Genomic DNA, 11,584 nt, shown 5'->3' with positions numbered 1-11,584 from the left:
CTCAGACACCAGGGAGGGCGGGGCCGGAGCTGGGGTGCCGCCTCCTCTGCAACGCCCGGGCTGGAGTCTTAGAACCCAGGGCCCGTAGGGGTCCCCGCGGCCGCCGGGATGCAGAAATACGAGAAACTGGAGAAGATTGGGGAAGGTAATGGAACCACGAGATGTTCCTGCCAGGTCTTCTGCAGACCCTTCAGCATTCTTTGCAGCCCTGGCTCCCCTCAGCAATCAATACCAGCAGGCTCCGACCTCAGCACTGGCAGCAGCCCTGGCCGCTGAGCCCAGCCTCCGTACAGACACCAATTTCCCCGTTATCATTTCCCCCTGACGCCCACCCCCAGCCTGTAGATCTGACCTCCCAACCGCGGCACTTTCTGCATTTCCCACGCCTAGCTTCAGCACCACTTGCAAACCTCCACCCCAGCTTCAGTTCGCCGAACACCCCCAGTCTCAACATTTTTGCAGGCCCTCATTTCTCTCCCAGACTCATCACTCTTCCCAGACACTCCTGATGGACTGCCATCATTATAGATTTCTGTTCGGAAGATTCTCCTTCCTACTAGGACCTTTGACCCTCTGATGACACCTTCTTGTACTTCCCTACCAACCACATCCTCACTCACAAAGCTGGCCTTCACCATGAAACCTTTCCCTTGCACACTCAAGTGCTGCTTTCACTCCCGAGAGATTTCCTGGAGAGAGAAGATAGCCATCCTTTCACTTACCCATGACCTCCTTCCTTCAGGTACCTATGGAACAGTGTTCAAGGCCAAAAACCGGGAGACCCATGAGATTGTGGCTCTGAAGCGAGTGAGGCTGGATGATGATGATGAGGTAGGATCAGGACATGGCCGGTGGGGGTCGAGGTCCGGACTGGATGGTCTGTGACTGTTGCCCCCTGGCTCCCTCCCTTGTGTAGGGTGTACCAAGTTCAGCACTCCGGGAGATCTGCCTACTCAAGGAACTGAAGCACAAGAACATCGTCAGGTGTGTGCTCTGCAGATGTTGCCTGTGTTGGCTGGTTGGAGGAGTTAGAGGCCTCGTGTTGGACTGGGCTGGTATTGGGGTGTTAGGGACCATCCATGAACCTGGCTGAGCTCTTCTTTCTCTCTAGGCTTCATGATGTCCTGCATAGTGACAAGAAGCTGACTTTGGTTTTTGAGTTCTGTGATCAGGTGAAAGAGAGGCTGTGGGGGTGGGGTGGGAGGTGATCTTGAGAGGTATAGAGGCCCACGCTGAAGATAAAGTCTGTCTCTCATCCCTTTCTAGGACCTGAAGAAGTATTTTGACAGCTGCAATGGTGACCTGGACCCTGAGATAGTGAAGGTGAGGAGACGGGGGACCTGGGGACTCCTGGAGGCTGGAGGGGGGCTATATATACTGTAGGTACTTCAGGAGTGCACAGTTGGAGTATTAGAGGAACCTTGTTTATGCCTTCCAGAAACCTCCAGGCTTAGTGGGCATGTTCCTTTATTTTATTTTAGTTTTTTCTTCTTTCTCTCCTTTTTTTTTTAAATTTAAATTTTTGTGTGGTTTTGTTTTGTTTTTTGTTGTTGTGAGGCTTGAGTTCAGGGGCTGGGCACCATCCCTGAGCTTTTTTGCTCAAGGCTAGTGCTCTCCATTTTGAACCACAGCACCACTTCTGGGTTTCTGGCAGTTAATTTCACAGACTTTCCTGCCTGGTCTGGCTTTGAACCTGGACCCTCAGATCTCAGCCTCCTGAGTAGCTGGGATTACAGGTGTGAGCCATTGGTGCTTTTTGACAGTACCACTCTGACGTCAATGATTTTATTTGTATTCAATAGATAAGGAAACTCCTAGATAAACATTCATTCAACTGATACCAGCTGGGCCTGATGGTATACACCTGTAGTCCCAGCACCCTGGAGACTGAGGCTGGAGGATCATTAAATTTGAGGCAGGATGATCCTGCCTCAGAAGCCAAACCAAAGCAATACTTGCTGAATGTTTCACTGTGTACCAGGCACCATTCTAGGCTCAACACCAATTGCCTTAGCCCAGGTTCTCAGGAAGTCAGCTCCTGAATTACTACGGCACTATACTGTAGTTTGTTGATGTATGTGGTGTATGCTGGGGTACAGCCACACAGAGAAGGAAGAAAGAAAGAGAGGAAGCCCTGCCAGCCAGCCTGTAAGGCCCAGAATGGCGGGAGCAGAACCGCAATGGCCAGGCTGGGAAGGTGGCTCAGTGGTAGAGTGCTTGCCTTGCATGCATGAGACCCTGGGTTCGATTATTCAGCACCACATAAGCAGAAAAAGCCAGAAGTGGTGCTGTGGCTCACCTTGAGATGAAGAGCTGAGGGACAGTGCCAGACCCATGACTGACAAAGAAAAAAAGAACCGTAATGGCCAGTGCCTTGCAACAAGAGGCCGGGAGAGTGTCTGGATGGTGCTCCGCTGAGAGGAAGTTGGGTGGGAGATAGGGAACAGCATGAGATGAGGAAGGAGCAAGGCCAGCTTTAGGGTACAGCCTCTTACCCAGGATGTTGGTGGGGTGCATGTGCGCGCACACGCATGAGTGTGTATGCGCATGGGCACACACGCGTGTGCAAGTGTGCTAGAACTTGGGCTGGAACTCAGTACCTGGGCACTGATGTATAGTTTTTATTCTCAAGGCTGACTCTACCACTTGAGCCACAGCTCTGTTTTTTATTTATTTATTTTTGTCGGTCGTGGGGCTTGAACTCTGGACCTGGGTGCTGTCCCTCAGCTCTAAGGCTCTACCTTGTGAGCCACAGCGCGACTTCTGGTTTTCTACTGGTTTATTGGCGATAAGAGCCTCACGGACTTTCCTACCTGGGCTGGCTTTGAACCATAATCCTCAGATCTCAGCCTCCTAAGTACCTAGGATTACAGGCGTGAGCCACCAGCGCCCGGCCACAGCTCTGTTTTTTAACTTTAAATTTTTATTGTTATTATAAAGGTGATGTACAGAGGGATTACAGTTATACTTTCAGCTTTTAGCTGGCTAATTGGAGGTAAACGTCTCATGGACTTTCCTGTCCAGGCTAACCTTGAACTGGGATCCTCAGATCTCAGCTCCACAAATAGCTAGGATTACAAGGGTGAGTCACTGACATCTGGTTCACCCAGGGCGATGACTCCCATCTTCTCTGCCTCTTTCCAGTCATTCCTATTCCAGCTTCTGAAAGGCCTGGGATTCTGTCACAGCCGCAATGTGTTACACAGGGACCTGAAGCCCCAGAACCTTCTCATAAACAGGGTACTGCTCTGGGGGCAGGGAGGAAGGACACAGGCTGGAGCCGGGGTTTTGGAGCTCTAAGTTGGGCAGGATTGGAGAAAGGGAGCTGGAGCCTGCTTCAACTGGTTCCAGAGCCCCTTCTCCATGTGCCCTCCCATTTGCCCTCAGAATGGGGAGCTGAAATTGGCTGATTTTGGCTTGGCTCGAGCCTTCGGCATCCCAGTCCGCTGTTACTCCGCTGAGGTGAGCCTAGGAGATGGGATATGGGGTGAGTCCCAGCCGGCCTCTCTTCCCTGCGCAAGGGTCCTGTGACAGCACTGTCTGATTTCCTCTCCCCACTAAGCCTGCTCCAACCTTGCTCCTAGCTCTCTGAGAGGGGGGTCCCTGTGGGTGGGTTCTTCTCTAGGTGGTCACTCTGTGGTACCGCCCACCGGATGTCCTCTTTGGGGCCAAGCTGTACTCCACGTCCATCGACATGTGGTCAGCCGGCTGCATCTTTGCAGGTGATGTGGGGGACTCTGTAGAGGGACTTGTTTTTCCCATTTGGGTTGACAAATGGGGTCTAGAGGGTCCGCTATGGAGGAAGAGAGTGGGGATCCTGGGGCTGGGCTGGCAGGCACAGGGCACCTCGAGCGAGAGGTGCTTCATGTGTCATGGCTTCTCCCTTCTCTTCCTCTCAGAGCTGGCCAATGCTGGGCGGCCTCTTTTCCCTGGCAACGATGTCGATGACCAACTGAAGAGGATCTTCCGATATCCTTCCGCTTCCCTGACCCTTCTGTCTTTGCTCTGCCATCTTTATCTTCTTTCTGGAAGGGGTGTGGTTGGGAGCTTGGACCAAGAGTGAGCCAAGTGATAGCTGGGCCAAGAGGAGAATCTGGGGCTTCTGAGGGTGGAGAGCTGCACACTGTAGGAAAGGAGAGCCCCGTTGGGGAGGCAGCTGAAAGACAGAGGTGAATCCTTAGGATAAAGCAGCCAGGACAAGCTAGGCCCCAGTGGCTCACGCCTATTATCCTAGCTACTCAGGAGGCTGAGATCTGAGGATCATGGTTCAAAGCCAGCCCGGGCTAGGCCATGAGACTCTTATCTCCAATAAACCACTCAGAAAACTAGAGTGGGCCGGGAATGTGGCTCCGTGGTAGAGTGCTTGCTTTGCATGCATGAAGCCCTGGGTTCAATTCCTCAGCACCACATAAACACAAAAAGCCAAAAGTGGTGCTATGGGTCAAGTGGTAGAGTGCTAACCTTGAGCAAACGAAGCTTAGGGACAGTGCCCAGACCCAAAGCTAAAGCCCCAGGACCGGAAAAAAGAAAAAGAAAAGCAGGAGTGGTGCTGTGGCTCAAGTGATAGGGCGCTCGCCTTGAGCTGAAGAGCTGAAGGACAGCGCCCAGGCCTTGAGTTCAAGCCCCATGATGGGTTTAAAAAAAAAAAAAAAAAAAAAGGGAGGACAGGGCAAGCAGTCTGTGAGAGAACACCCGGCTCTGGACCGCACACAGCGGAGGCTGGGCTGACAACACTGGGCAGGCGTGATGAACGCGCTGGTCACTCGCTGGGCTGGGGTGGAGGGAGGAGGGGAGGCAGGTGTAAGGGTTCTGGCCCAGGAAGGAAGACCGCTTCACACCCTGCTTCTTGAGGTGCAGAAGCACCCTTCCTCATGAGTGACCCTTGACCCCATGGACACGCTGCTAGGGACACCCACTGAAGAGCAGTGGCCTGCCATGACCAAGCTGCCAGACTATAAGGTGTGCCTGGGTATGGAGCAGGGAAAAGGTGATGGCTCACGATGGTCCCTTTGGCCATTGCAGTCTTACTCCCTGGCCTGATTCTCCCTACTTTTCTGCAGCCCTACCCGATGTACCCAGCCACCACGTCCCTGGTGAACGTCGTGCCCAAGCTCAATGCCACAGGGAGGGACTTGTTGCAGGTAGGGTGCCCAGGAAGGAAGGATGGGATGCTTGTCCAGCGGAACTATGGGAAGGAGGGACTCCACAAGAACCTGATGAGGCCTGAGCCTGCCCCGCCTTTCCTCCATCTCCAGAACCTCCTGAAGTGCAATCCTGTGCAGCGCATCTCAGCAGAGGAGGCCCTGCAGCACCCCTACTTCTCTGACTTCTGCCCCCCCTAGGTCCTGGGACCCCTGGCTGCCAGGCAGGGGCCTGGCCTATTTAAGCCCCCCTCCTGGGAGGGGAGGAAGAGTGGGGGATGGTGTGGGGTGCTGAGCACCAGCTGTGCTGGGTCCAGCCAGGGCCGAGGGGCCCTGGCCCACAGTTTTCACTCCTTCCATGGACTTATTTAATTTCATAAATTGGCTCCTTTCCCACAGTCTGCTGATGTGGTGGTGGGTGGCTTTGAAGGGGACTGGGGTGGGGGCCCTGCTCTCCCAACCATGCCCCCGCTCAGACACCCCCAACTGTCTACTCTTCTGTAGCCTGAGCAGGAGGCCATGACCTTCGCCCCTCCCTCCTCCCCGCTAGGGTCAGGGCAGGCTGCCTCCCCCACACTCCTAGATGGCCTGCCTCCCTCGGCCAGGAGGACAGCACCTGGCATCTGTGAGGAAAGACAGGGGCGGGACTAAGGGCCTGGCCTCTCCCTGTGGTTCTCCCCAGTTCATGTGGACCCTTCACTCTATGGCAGGAGAGACCCAAAGATGTGATTCCACCGGGAATACCTCTCCTATACTCCCTTACTTAGTTTTCCAGCAGAAGAGGGAAATTGGCCAAGGCCCAGTGTGTCCTTCCAGGTACGTGCAGGGGGAGTGGAAGTCCCTCCTGCCCAAACTAGGGCCTTCAGCTCCTCATGGGGAGGTTGGGCAAAGCGAGTTGGAGCCACAGTTGGTCCTAAATGTGAGAAAAGGAATCATGACCTTGGAAGGCAGGCCAGCGGGCAGCTCCTGTTCTCAGCTGTGGCACCGCCCTTTGTGCTCACCCTGCCTCTCTTCCTCTGCACTGGGCTCTAGGCTGCGCTTCCTCTAACTATATGCTGGGAATGCAGTCGGTGCCTGCGGTCACGCCGGCACTGGGTGCCCAGCTCTCTGCACAAGTCTGATTCCCACTGAGGTACAAATGGCTGATAATCCTCTTCCCTCCCCTTCTCAGGGAGACTCGGACCAGGGTCCCTCCTAAATTTCAGATGGATGAAGTCTGGCAGAGGACTCCTCAGGGAGGCCTGACCTCTGCCCTACAAGACCAACAACTCAGACACATACATTAGGGCTTTATTTGGGCCAAGACATCAAAAACACTTGTCGATTGGACACGTCCAGAATATCCAGGTCCCAGAGAGCAGGTCTAGAGCCGGGTGACAAGGTAGCAGGTGCGATGGGAGGCAGAGAGAGTCTTGGTGGGAGGCCTGGCGGGACAAGGCAGCACTGAGGCAGGAAAACATCCTGCCCTACCCCTCCTCCCTTGACCTTAGCGGAGCGGGGCATTTTGTGTTACCTGTGGCTCAGGCTGAGGGGCGGAACATGGGCCTGATAGCTGTCCAGCCCTTCCTGACACTGGAAGGGAAAGGTTCAGAGGTGAAGAGGACTCCACCTTCCTTCTGCCAAGCCCCTCCCCTCCCAGGATCAGCCAAGATCACTGCACACCATCTCCCCCCACGTGTAGGCCAAGTCTTGGTTTGGGTTGGGCCTCGCTCCCTGCTGGGGGTGGCAGGTGGGGAGGGAAAGGGGCTGTTACCTGATTGGTGCTGGAATGCCTTTGGGAGCGTCTTTGGTTCCAGACATAGCCCAGGACTCTGTCATGGAGCACCTGGAAGTGGCAAGAAGACATGGCCAACACCACTCTTCCCCCTGGCCCCTCCTGGCCTGGTTTCCCTGCCCCCCTCCCTCGGCCAGATGGAGCCCTGCCCACCTCACAGAGGAAGTCCAGGATCTCCAGGATGGTGAGCAGGCTGGCCCCAATGAACAGCCCCATCTGGCCCCCAATGTCGCCTGTGGAGGCCGAGCAGGTCAGCTCCCTGCCACCTGGGGCTCCCTGCTTCCCCCCCTCCCCGGACCCTGATGCTCTGCACACACCCAGCAGCTCTGACATTTCATAGGCTTTCTTCTGCTCCACCATCTCGTAGTTAAGGGCCTCAAAGAAGATGTCCAGAACTAGCACATTCTCCCTGGAGGACATGAAAGGCTTGGCTGTTCGCTGGACCTCACCCACCTCTGCCTCTGGGGCCAACTACCAGCAACCAATGCGGGGGTGGGGGGAGTCTCCGACTCCTTTCAAGAACCCTGGGCCACTAGCCACTGGCTCACGCCTGTAATCCTGGCTGCTCAGGAGGCTGAGATAGGAGGATCGCGGGTCCAAGACAGCAGGGGCAGGAAAGTCCATGAGACTATTTCCAACGAACCCCGCAAGAGATGGAAATGGAACTGTGGCTCAAGTGGGGGAGCACTAGCCTTGAGCACAAAAACTCAGACCCCGCCCAGTCCCAGACTTCAAGCCCCAGCGCCGAAAATAAAAACAGGAAAAAAAAGACACCCCCAAACCCCTGGGCCATTTCCATGCCCTGGGTTGGATGTTCTGGCAGTTTGTCTGGAGCTTATGAGTACAGAGAGTCAGGTCCAGCCCGATGATGCGTTCTCCACCAGGGCCCCGTGTGCCCGCCAGGGCCCCGTGTGCCCGCCAGGGCCCCGTCCGGCCGGGCACTCACGCGATGTAGGCCTCGCTGCGGTTGTATTTCCGGGCCAGGTAGCGCGCGGCGGCGCGGCTGGGGATCCGCACCATGGAGAGCTCCTTGGCGTAGCGCGTGGCTGCGCACGGGTTGGGGCAGGCGCAGGCGTCCTTCCGCAGCATGGCGTCTGCGGGCCGCACAGGCCGGGTCAGGGCGGCGGCCCGGTGGGGCGGGGTGGGGTCTGGGGGACTGGGGGACCTCGGTTCTCACCCAGGGCCGGGCTGGCGCAGTCCTTGTACTGCTGGGGGCTGCACACGGGCGCGCTGCCTGGGGAGCGCAGCGAGAGGGCTCAGCGCCGGGAGCTCCGGGAGCCCCAGCGCCTCCCCATGGCGCACGGAGATCCGGCCTCTTACCCGGCATGTGCATCATGCGACAACCGCACTTCCGAGCCACGTAGCGGGTCTCGCAGGTCAAGCGACACCCTACTAGGCTATAAGGCAGGCTTGGGGTGGGGGGCCCCAGGGGGTCAGAGGGCTCCGGGTCTAAGTCAGGATCCAGAAACACCGAGCTGCAGTCGCCCCAGGGCGGTGGCAGGAAGCTCAGCTGTGGAGGAAGGGGTTAGGGAGGCTCTGGGAGAGGAGGTCACTGGGGTCAGGAGGTCACTGGCATCAAGTCACCTGGGGAGAGGCCAGGCCCGGCACAGGGGAGCTCACCCGCTGCTGCTGGCAAGACACAAAAGTCTGGTGACCAGGGGGTGCCCCAAAGCCCAGCTGGTCGATGGCAGGGGGCTCTTCCTGGCTATGGATGTGCACACGGATCCCGGCCTCAAAAGGGGTCTCTTCTGGGGAAGGGGGTGAGGCTTGAGATTCTCCCCTGACACACACTAAGACTTCCCTTCTCAGCCCATCCCTAGAATTGGGACCAGCCAGCCCAGCCCCCCCCCATCCACCCCCCACTCTTGTGCAGTACTGGGGCTTGAACTCCGGGCTCTGACCCTTAGCTTTTTTTGCTCAAAACCAGCATGCTACCACTTAAGCCACAACTCCCCTTCCAGCTTTTTGGTGGTTAATTGGAGTCTTGTTGGACTTTGGTGCCCAGTTGGCTTTAAACAGTGATCCTCAGATCTCAGCCTCCCCAGTGTGTAGCTAGGATTACAGACCTGAGCCACCTGTACCCGTGCACCTCCCCTCTCCTCCTCCTAGTTTCTAGCACCCCTTCTATGCCTCCAGCCTCCCAGTGCGCCCCACCCTGCTCCCCATGGGCAGACCCCCAGCCTCATGCATTCATTCCTCTCCACACCCCTCCCCTGGAGCCCCACACATGTGCCTACCCACGTCCTTCCACACTGGAAGATACTCCTCCTGCTGCACGTCCAGCATGATCTCCAACCCATTGCCAGCGCCGCCCTTGGGAGTGGTGAGCAGCTCTGCCCCCTGGGCACCAGAGTTGAACGTGTAGCACTGCCCCATCCGGGTGAAGATCTGGGAGGAGCCCAAGACCAAGTGACAGCTGGCCCTCAGGCTAGCAAGTGGCATGGGAACTCCGGTTGGAACTCTGAAGCCCACATCTCCATGGCTCCAGTCTCACAGATCAACACGGTAGTTGGGAAACTCTCACCACCACCCCCTCATCTATCGCTCTAAGGCCTTTCTCCCTCCCACCAAAGCCCAGGGTACAGCCCTGTGGGGGCAAAGGGAAGTGGGCCGGTTGCCCTCCTCTAAGACTGGAAGAATAACAATGAGGCAGGGTCCTTTCCTCCTGGCAGAACATTCTCGGCTGACATGTCTGCTCCCCAGGAGCAGGGACTCGAGGCTCATTCTTGGGCTTGCAGTCTGACATTGCTGCACACCGGGCACACAGGGCAGGGCCCAGCAAGAGGGCCATTCCCTCGGCTGGACGGAATAGCCTGTTGGGGCAGGGGGCCTATGTCCTCAGGGAGGAAGGAATGCCCAGCCGGGGGGGTGGGGGTCAGGGTTCCCTGACTTAAGGGGTGCTCGGGCTGACAAGGCAGCCAGCTCACCATGGTGAAGTTCTCTGGCCCACATGGCTGGCCACGATAGCGGCAGTCCAGAAGCATGTCCTCCAGGGAATGGCCGGCGCGGGCATAGAGCTGTGCCATGTCAAACGTGGGGCTGGGCATGAAGCCGGGTGGTGCAGGAGGCTGGCCCAGGGCACGCAGGAAGGCAGCATGCTCGGCCGGGTCCAGGCCCAGGAGCGCAGGCCCGGCCCAGTGCAGGTCGTTGGGTGTGAGGCGGGAGCGGCGCAGGGGGTTGATGTTGCACAGGGTGACGGCTGGGAAGGTGAGCCGGTGGCTCTCCCGCTTCTCCAGGGCAGTCTCGTGGTGGAACTCCCTATAGTAGTGCACTCGCTCAGCCACCTGGTAGAGGAAGGCCGCCAGCGACAGGAGCAGGGCTGTGGCCCATAGCCCTCTGTGCAGGGTCGGGCTCCCAGGGCTGAAGATGTGCCCCAGCCCGTGCAAGGTGCAGTTGCTGGCGAACACCCGGATGTCCGAGGCTGGCCGGCGGGCTTCCTCCAGCCCTGCGGAGGGCTTCATGGCGACAACCTGGGAAGGGGCGCTTGGAAGCAGAGCGAGGGAGGGTAGGTTGGAAGGCTGGTCAAGACAGAATTCAGGCGTCCAGGCAGGTAAGGAAAGCAGACAGAGTGGAAGCAAGGAGAGGAGAGGCTGGGAGAGGAGCGAATGGCAGAGGCGGGGAGGCACTGGCCTGCTGGGTTGATGGGGCCTGGTGGTCCAGCCAGGCTGGGTCCAGATCGCGCAGCAGCTCTGCTGTGCTGTGCCGCGCCGTGCCGTGGCTCTGTCCGAGACAGCGATGCAGGTAGGGGTTGTGGAGCTGTGTGGAGTTAGAGCTGCGGCAGAGGATTGAGTTTCAGCAGCGAGGGGGGAAAGGGGACCGAGAGAGAAGTCGGGGGGGGGGGCAGGGGAGGTCCCTGGGGCCCAGGCTGAGCCATTAGTGCAGAGTGGGGGGCGGGCACTGCTGTCAGAGATGAGAGGCGCCAGGAGGAAACCGCAGCAGTCTTGGGCACAAGTTGCCAGCCCGGAGGCACACTGGGGTGAAGGGGTGCCTTTGGGACCCTCGAGGTCTCCTTGAAGTCACTGTACAGCAGGCCTGGTGGTAGCTGCTGACCCTTTGTCCAGTCCCTTTCTCCTGTCTTCCCATGACCCCCGTCTGGGATCATTTGTTCTTTCTCAGAATGGACTTGGCCCCTCACCAAGCTGGAGAGTGGTGGGACTTGGCAGGGGCCCAGGTCTTCCTCCTGTGCCCCCAGCACCCCAGACTACCCTGGATGCCAAGGGGCCCTGCATCAGGGGTGTTCTGCATTCTGTGTGGCCCTGTCCCCCTAAGGCGTCCCACCCCACCTCTCTAATAACAGCCACCCCAGGAACAGGGGCGCTCTACGGCTGTCTTGCTCTTTCACGGGCTAGACCTACAAGTCCCTGGAAAGTGGCTGCATCCTACTGCATTAGGGGATGTGTTGGGTAACCACAGGCCCCGAGGGCCACGCAGCAGTGCTGCTATGTGTATCCACACACACACATCAGCCTCCAGAAATAGAACCACGGGGTCAAGAGGCCACTGCCTTTACAATCTGATAGATGTGGCCCCCTCTCCACAGCACCTAAGCGACTTTGCATGGCCACCAGTATCGGGGAGCGAGTGTCTGTTCTGAACGGGGACTCCACGCCCTTGAGCCGGCTTGCTGTGTCCTCCAGAGAGCACAGCCACTTGTGATGGTGGAGGGAAT

At 57.7% G+C, this 11,584-nt stretch overlaps 2 protein-coding genes across 3 annotated transcripts; one reads left to right on the top strand and one right to left on the bottom strand.

Moving 5' to 3' along the window:
• Window positions 1-13: 13 nt before the first annotated feature.
• Cdk5 (cyclin dependent kinase 5) lies at window positions 14-5,531 on the top strand. The gene is made up of 12 exons (XM_042677145.1): window positions 14-145; window positions 743-831; window positions 917-984; window positions 1,112-1,172; window positions 1,267-1,323; window positions 3,145-3,240; window positions 3,388-3,462; window positions 3,626-3,722; window positions 3,900-3,969; window positions 4,899-4,959; window positions 5,061-5,141; window positions 5,256-5,531. Exons 1-12 carry the CDS (start codon window positions 109-111, stop codon window positions 5,340-5,342), a joined length of 879 nt encoding a protein of 292 aa, XP_042533079.1. The 5' UTR covers window positions 14-108; the 3' UTR covers window positions 5,343-5,531.
• A 917-nt stretch (window positions 5,532-6,448) lies between these two features.
• Asic3 (acid sensing ion channel subunit 3) lies at window positions 6,449-10,376 on the bottom strand. 2 transcript variants are annotated; one of them, XM_042677143.1, is made up of 11 exons: window positions 9,843-10,376; window positions 9,153-9,303; window positions 8,536-8,663; window positions 8,236-8,425; window positions 8,093-8,149; window positions 7,862-8,009; window positions 7,233-7,324; window positions 7,069-7,148; window positions 6,895-6,966; window positions 6,655-6,713; window positions 6,449-6,565 (listed from the first exon to the last, which is right to left on the bottom strand). In XM_042677143.1, exons 1-11 carry the CDS (start codon window positions 10,374-10,376, stop codon window positions 6,505-6,507), a joined length of 1,572 nt encoding a protein of 523 aa, XP_042533077.1. In that variant the 3' UTR covers window positions 6,449-6,504. The 2 variants fall into 2 exon arrangements, with proteins under 2 accessions (XP_042533077.1, XP_042533078.1); XM_042677144.1 differs by lacking the exon at window positions 6,655-6,713.
• Window positions 10,377-11,584: the final 1,208 nt, after the last annotated feature.

This window comes from Dipodomys spectabilis, unplaced genomic scaffold (genome assembly GCF_019054845.1).
Source record: "Dipodomys spectabilis isolate Male_0828 unplaced genomic scaffold, ASM1905484v1 ptg000034l, whole genome shotgun sequence".
Taxonomy (NCBI): Eukaryota; Metazoa; Chordata; class Mammalia; order Rodentia; family Heteromyidae; genus Dipodomys; species Dipodomys spectabilis.
This window is presented reverse-complemented; position numbering and strand designations above follow the sequence as displayed.

Excerpts from the sequence above, each read along its gene's own strand:
- Cdk5 (XM_042677145.1), top strand. The coding sequence starts at position 109 with ATGCAGAAATACGAGAAACTGGAGAAGATTGGGGAAG. Across the intron at positions 985-1,111 it reads AAGCACAAGAACATCGTCAG|GCTTCATGATGTCCTGCATA; the intron begins GTGTGTGCTCTG and ends CTTTCTCTCTAG. Across the intron at positions 4,960-5,060 it reads CCAAGCTGCCAGACTATAAG|CCCTACCCGATGTACCCAGC; the intron begins GTGTGCCTGGGT and ends ACTTTTCTGCAG.
- Asic3 (XM_042677143.1), bottom strand. The coding sequence starts at position 10,376 with ATGAAGCCCTCCGCAGGGCTGGAGGAAGCCCGCCGGCCAGCCTCGGAC. Across the intron at positions 8,426-8,535 it reads TGTCTTGCCAGCAGCAGCGG|CTGAGCTTCCTGCCACCGCC; the intron begins GTGAGCTCCCCT and ends CTTCCTCCACAG. Across the intron at positions 6,967-7,068 it reads TCCTGGACTTCCTCTGTGAG|GTGCTCCATGACAGAGTCCT; the intron begins GTGGGCAGGGCT and ends TGCCACTTCCAG.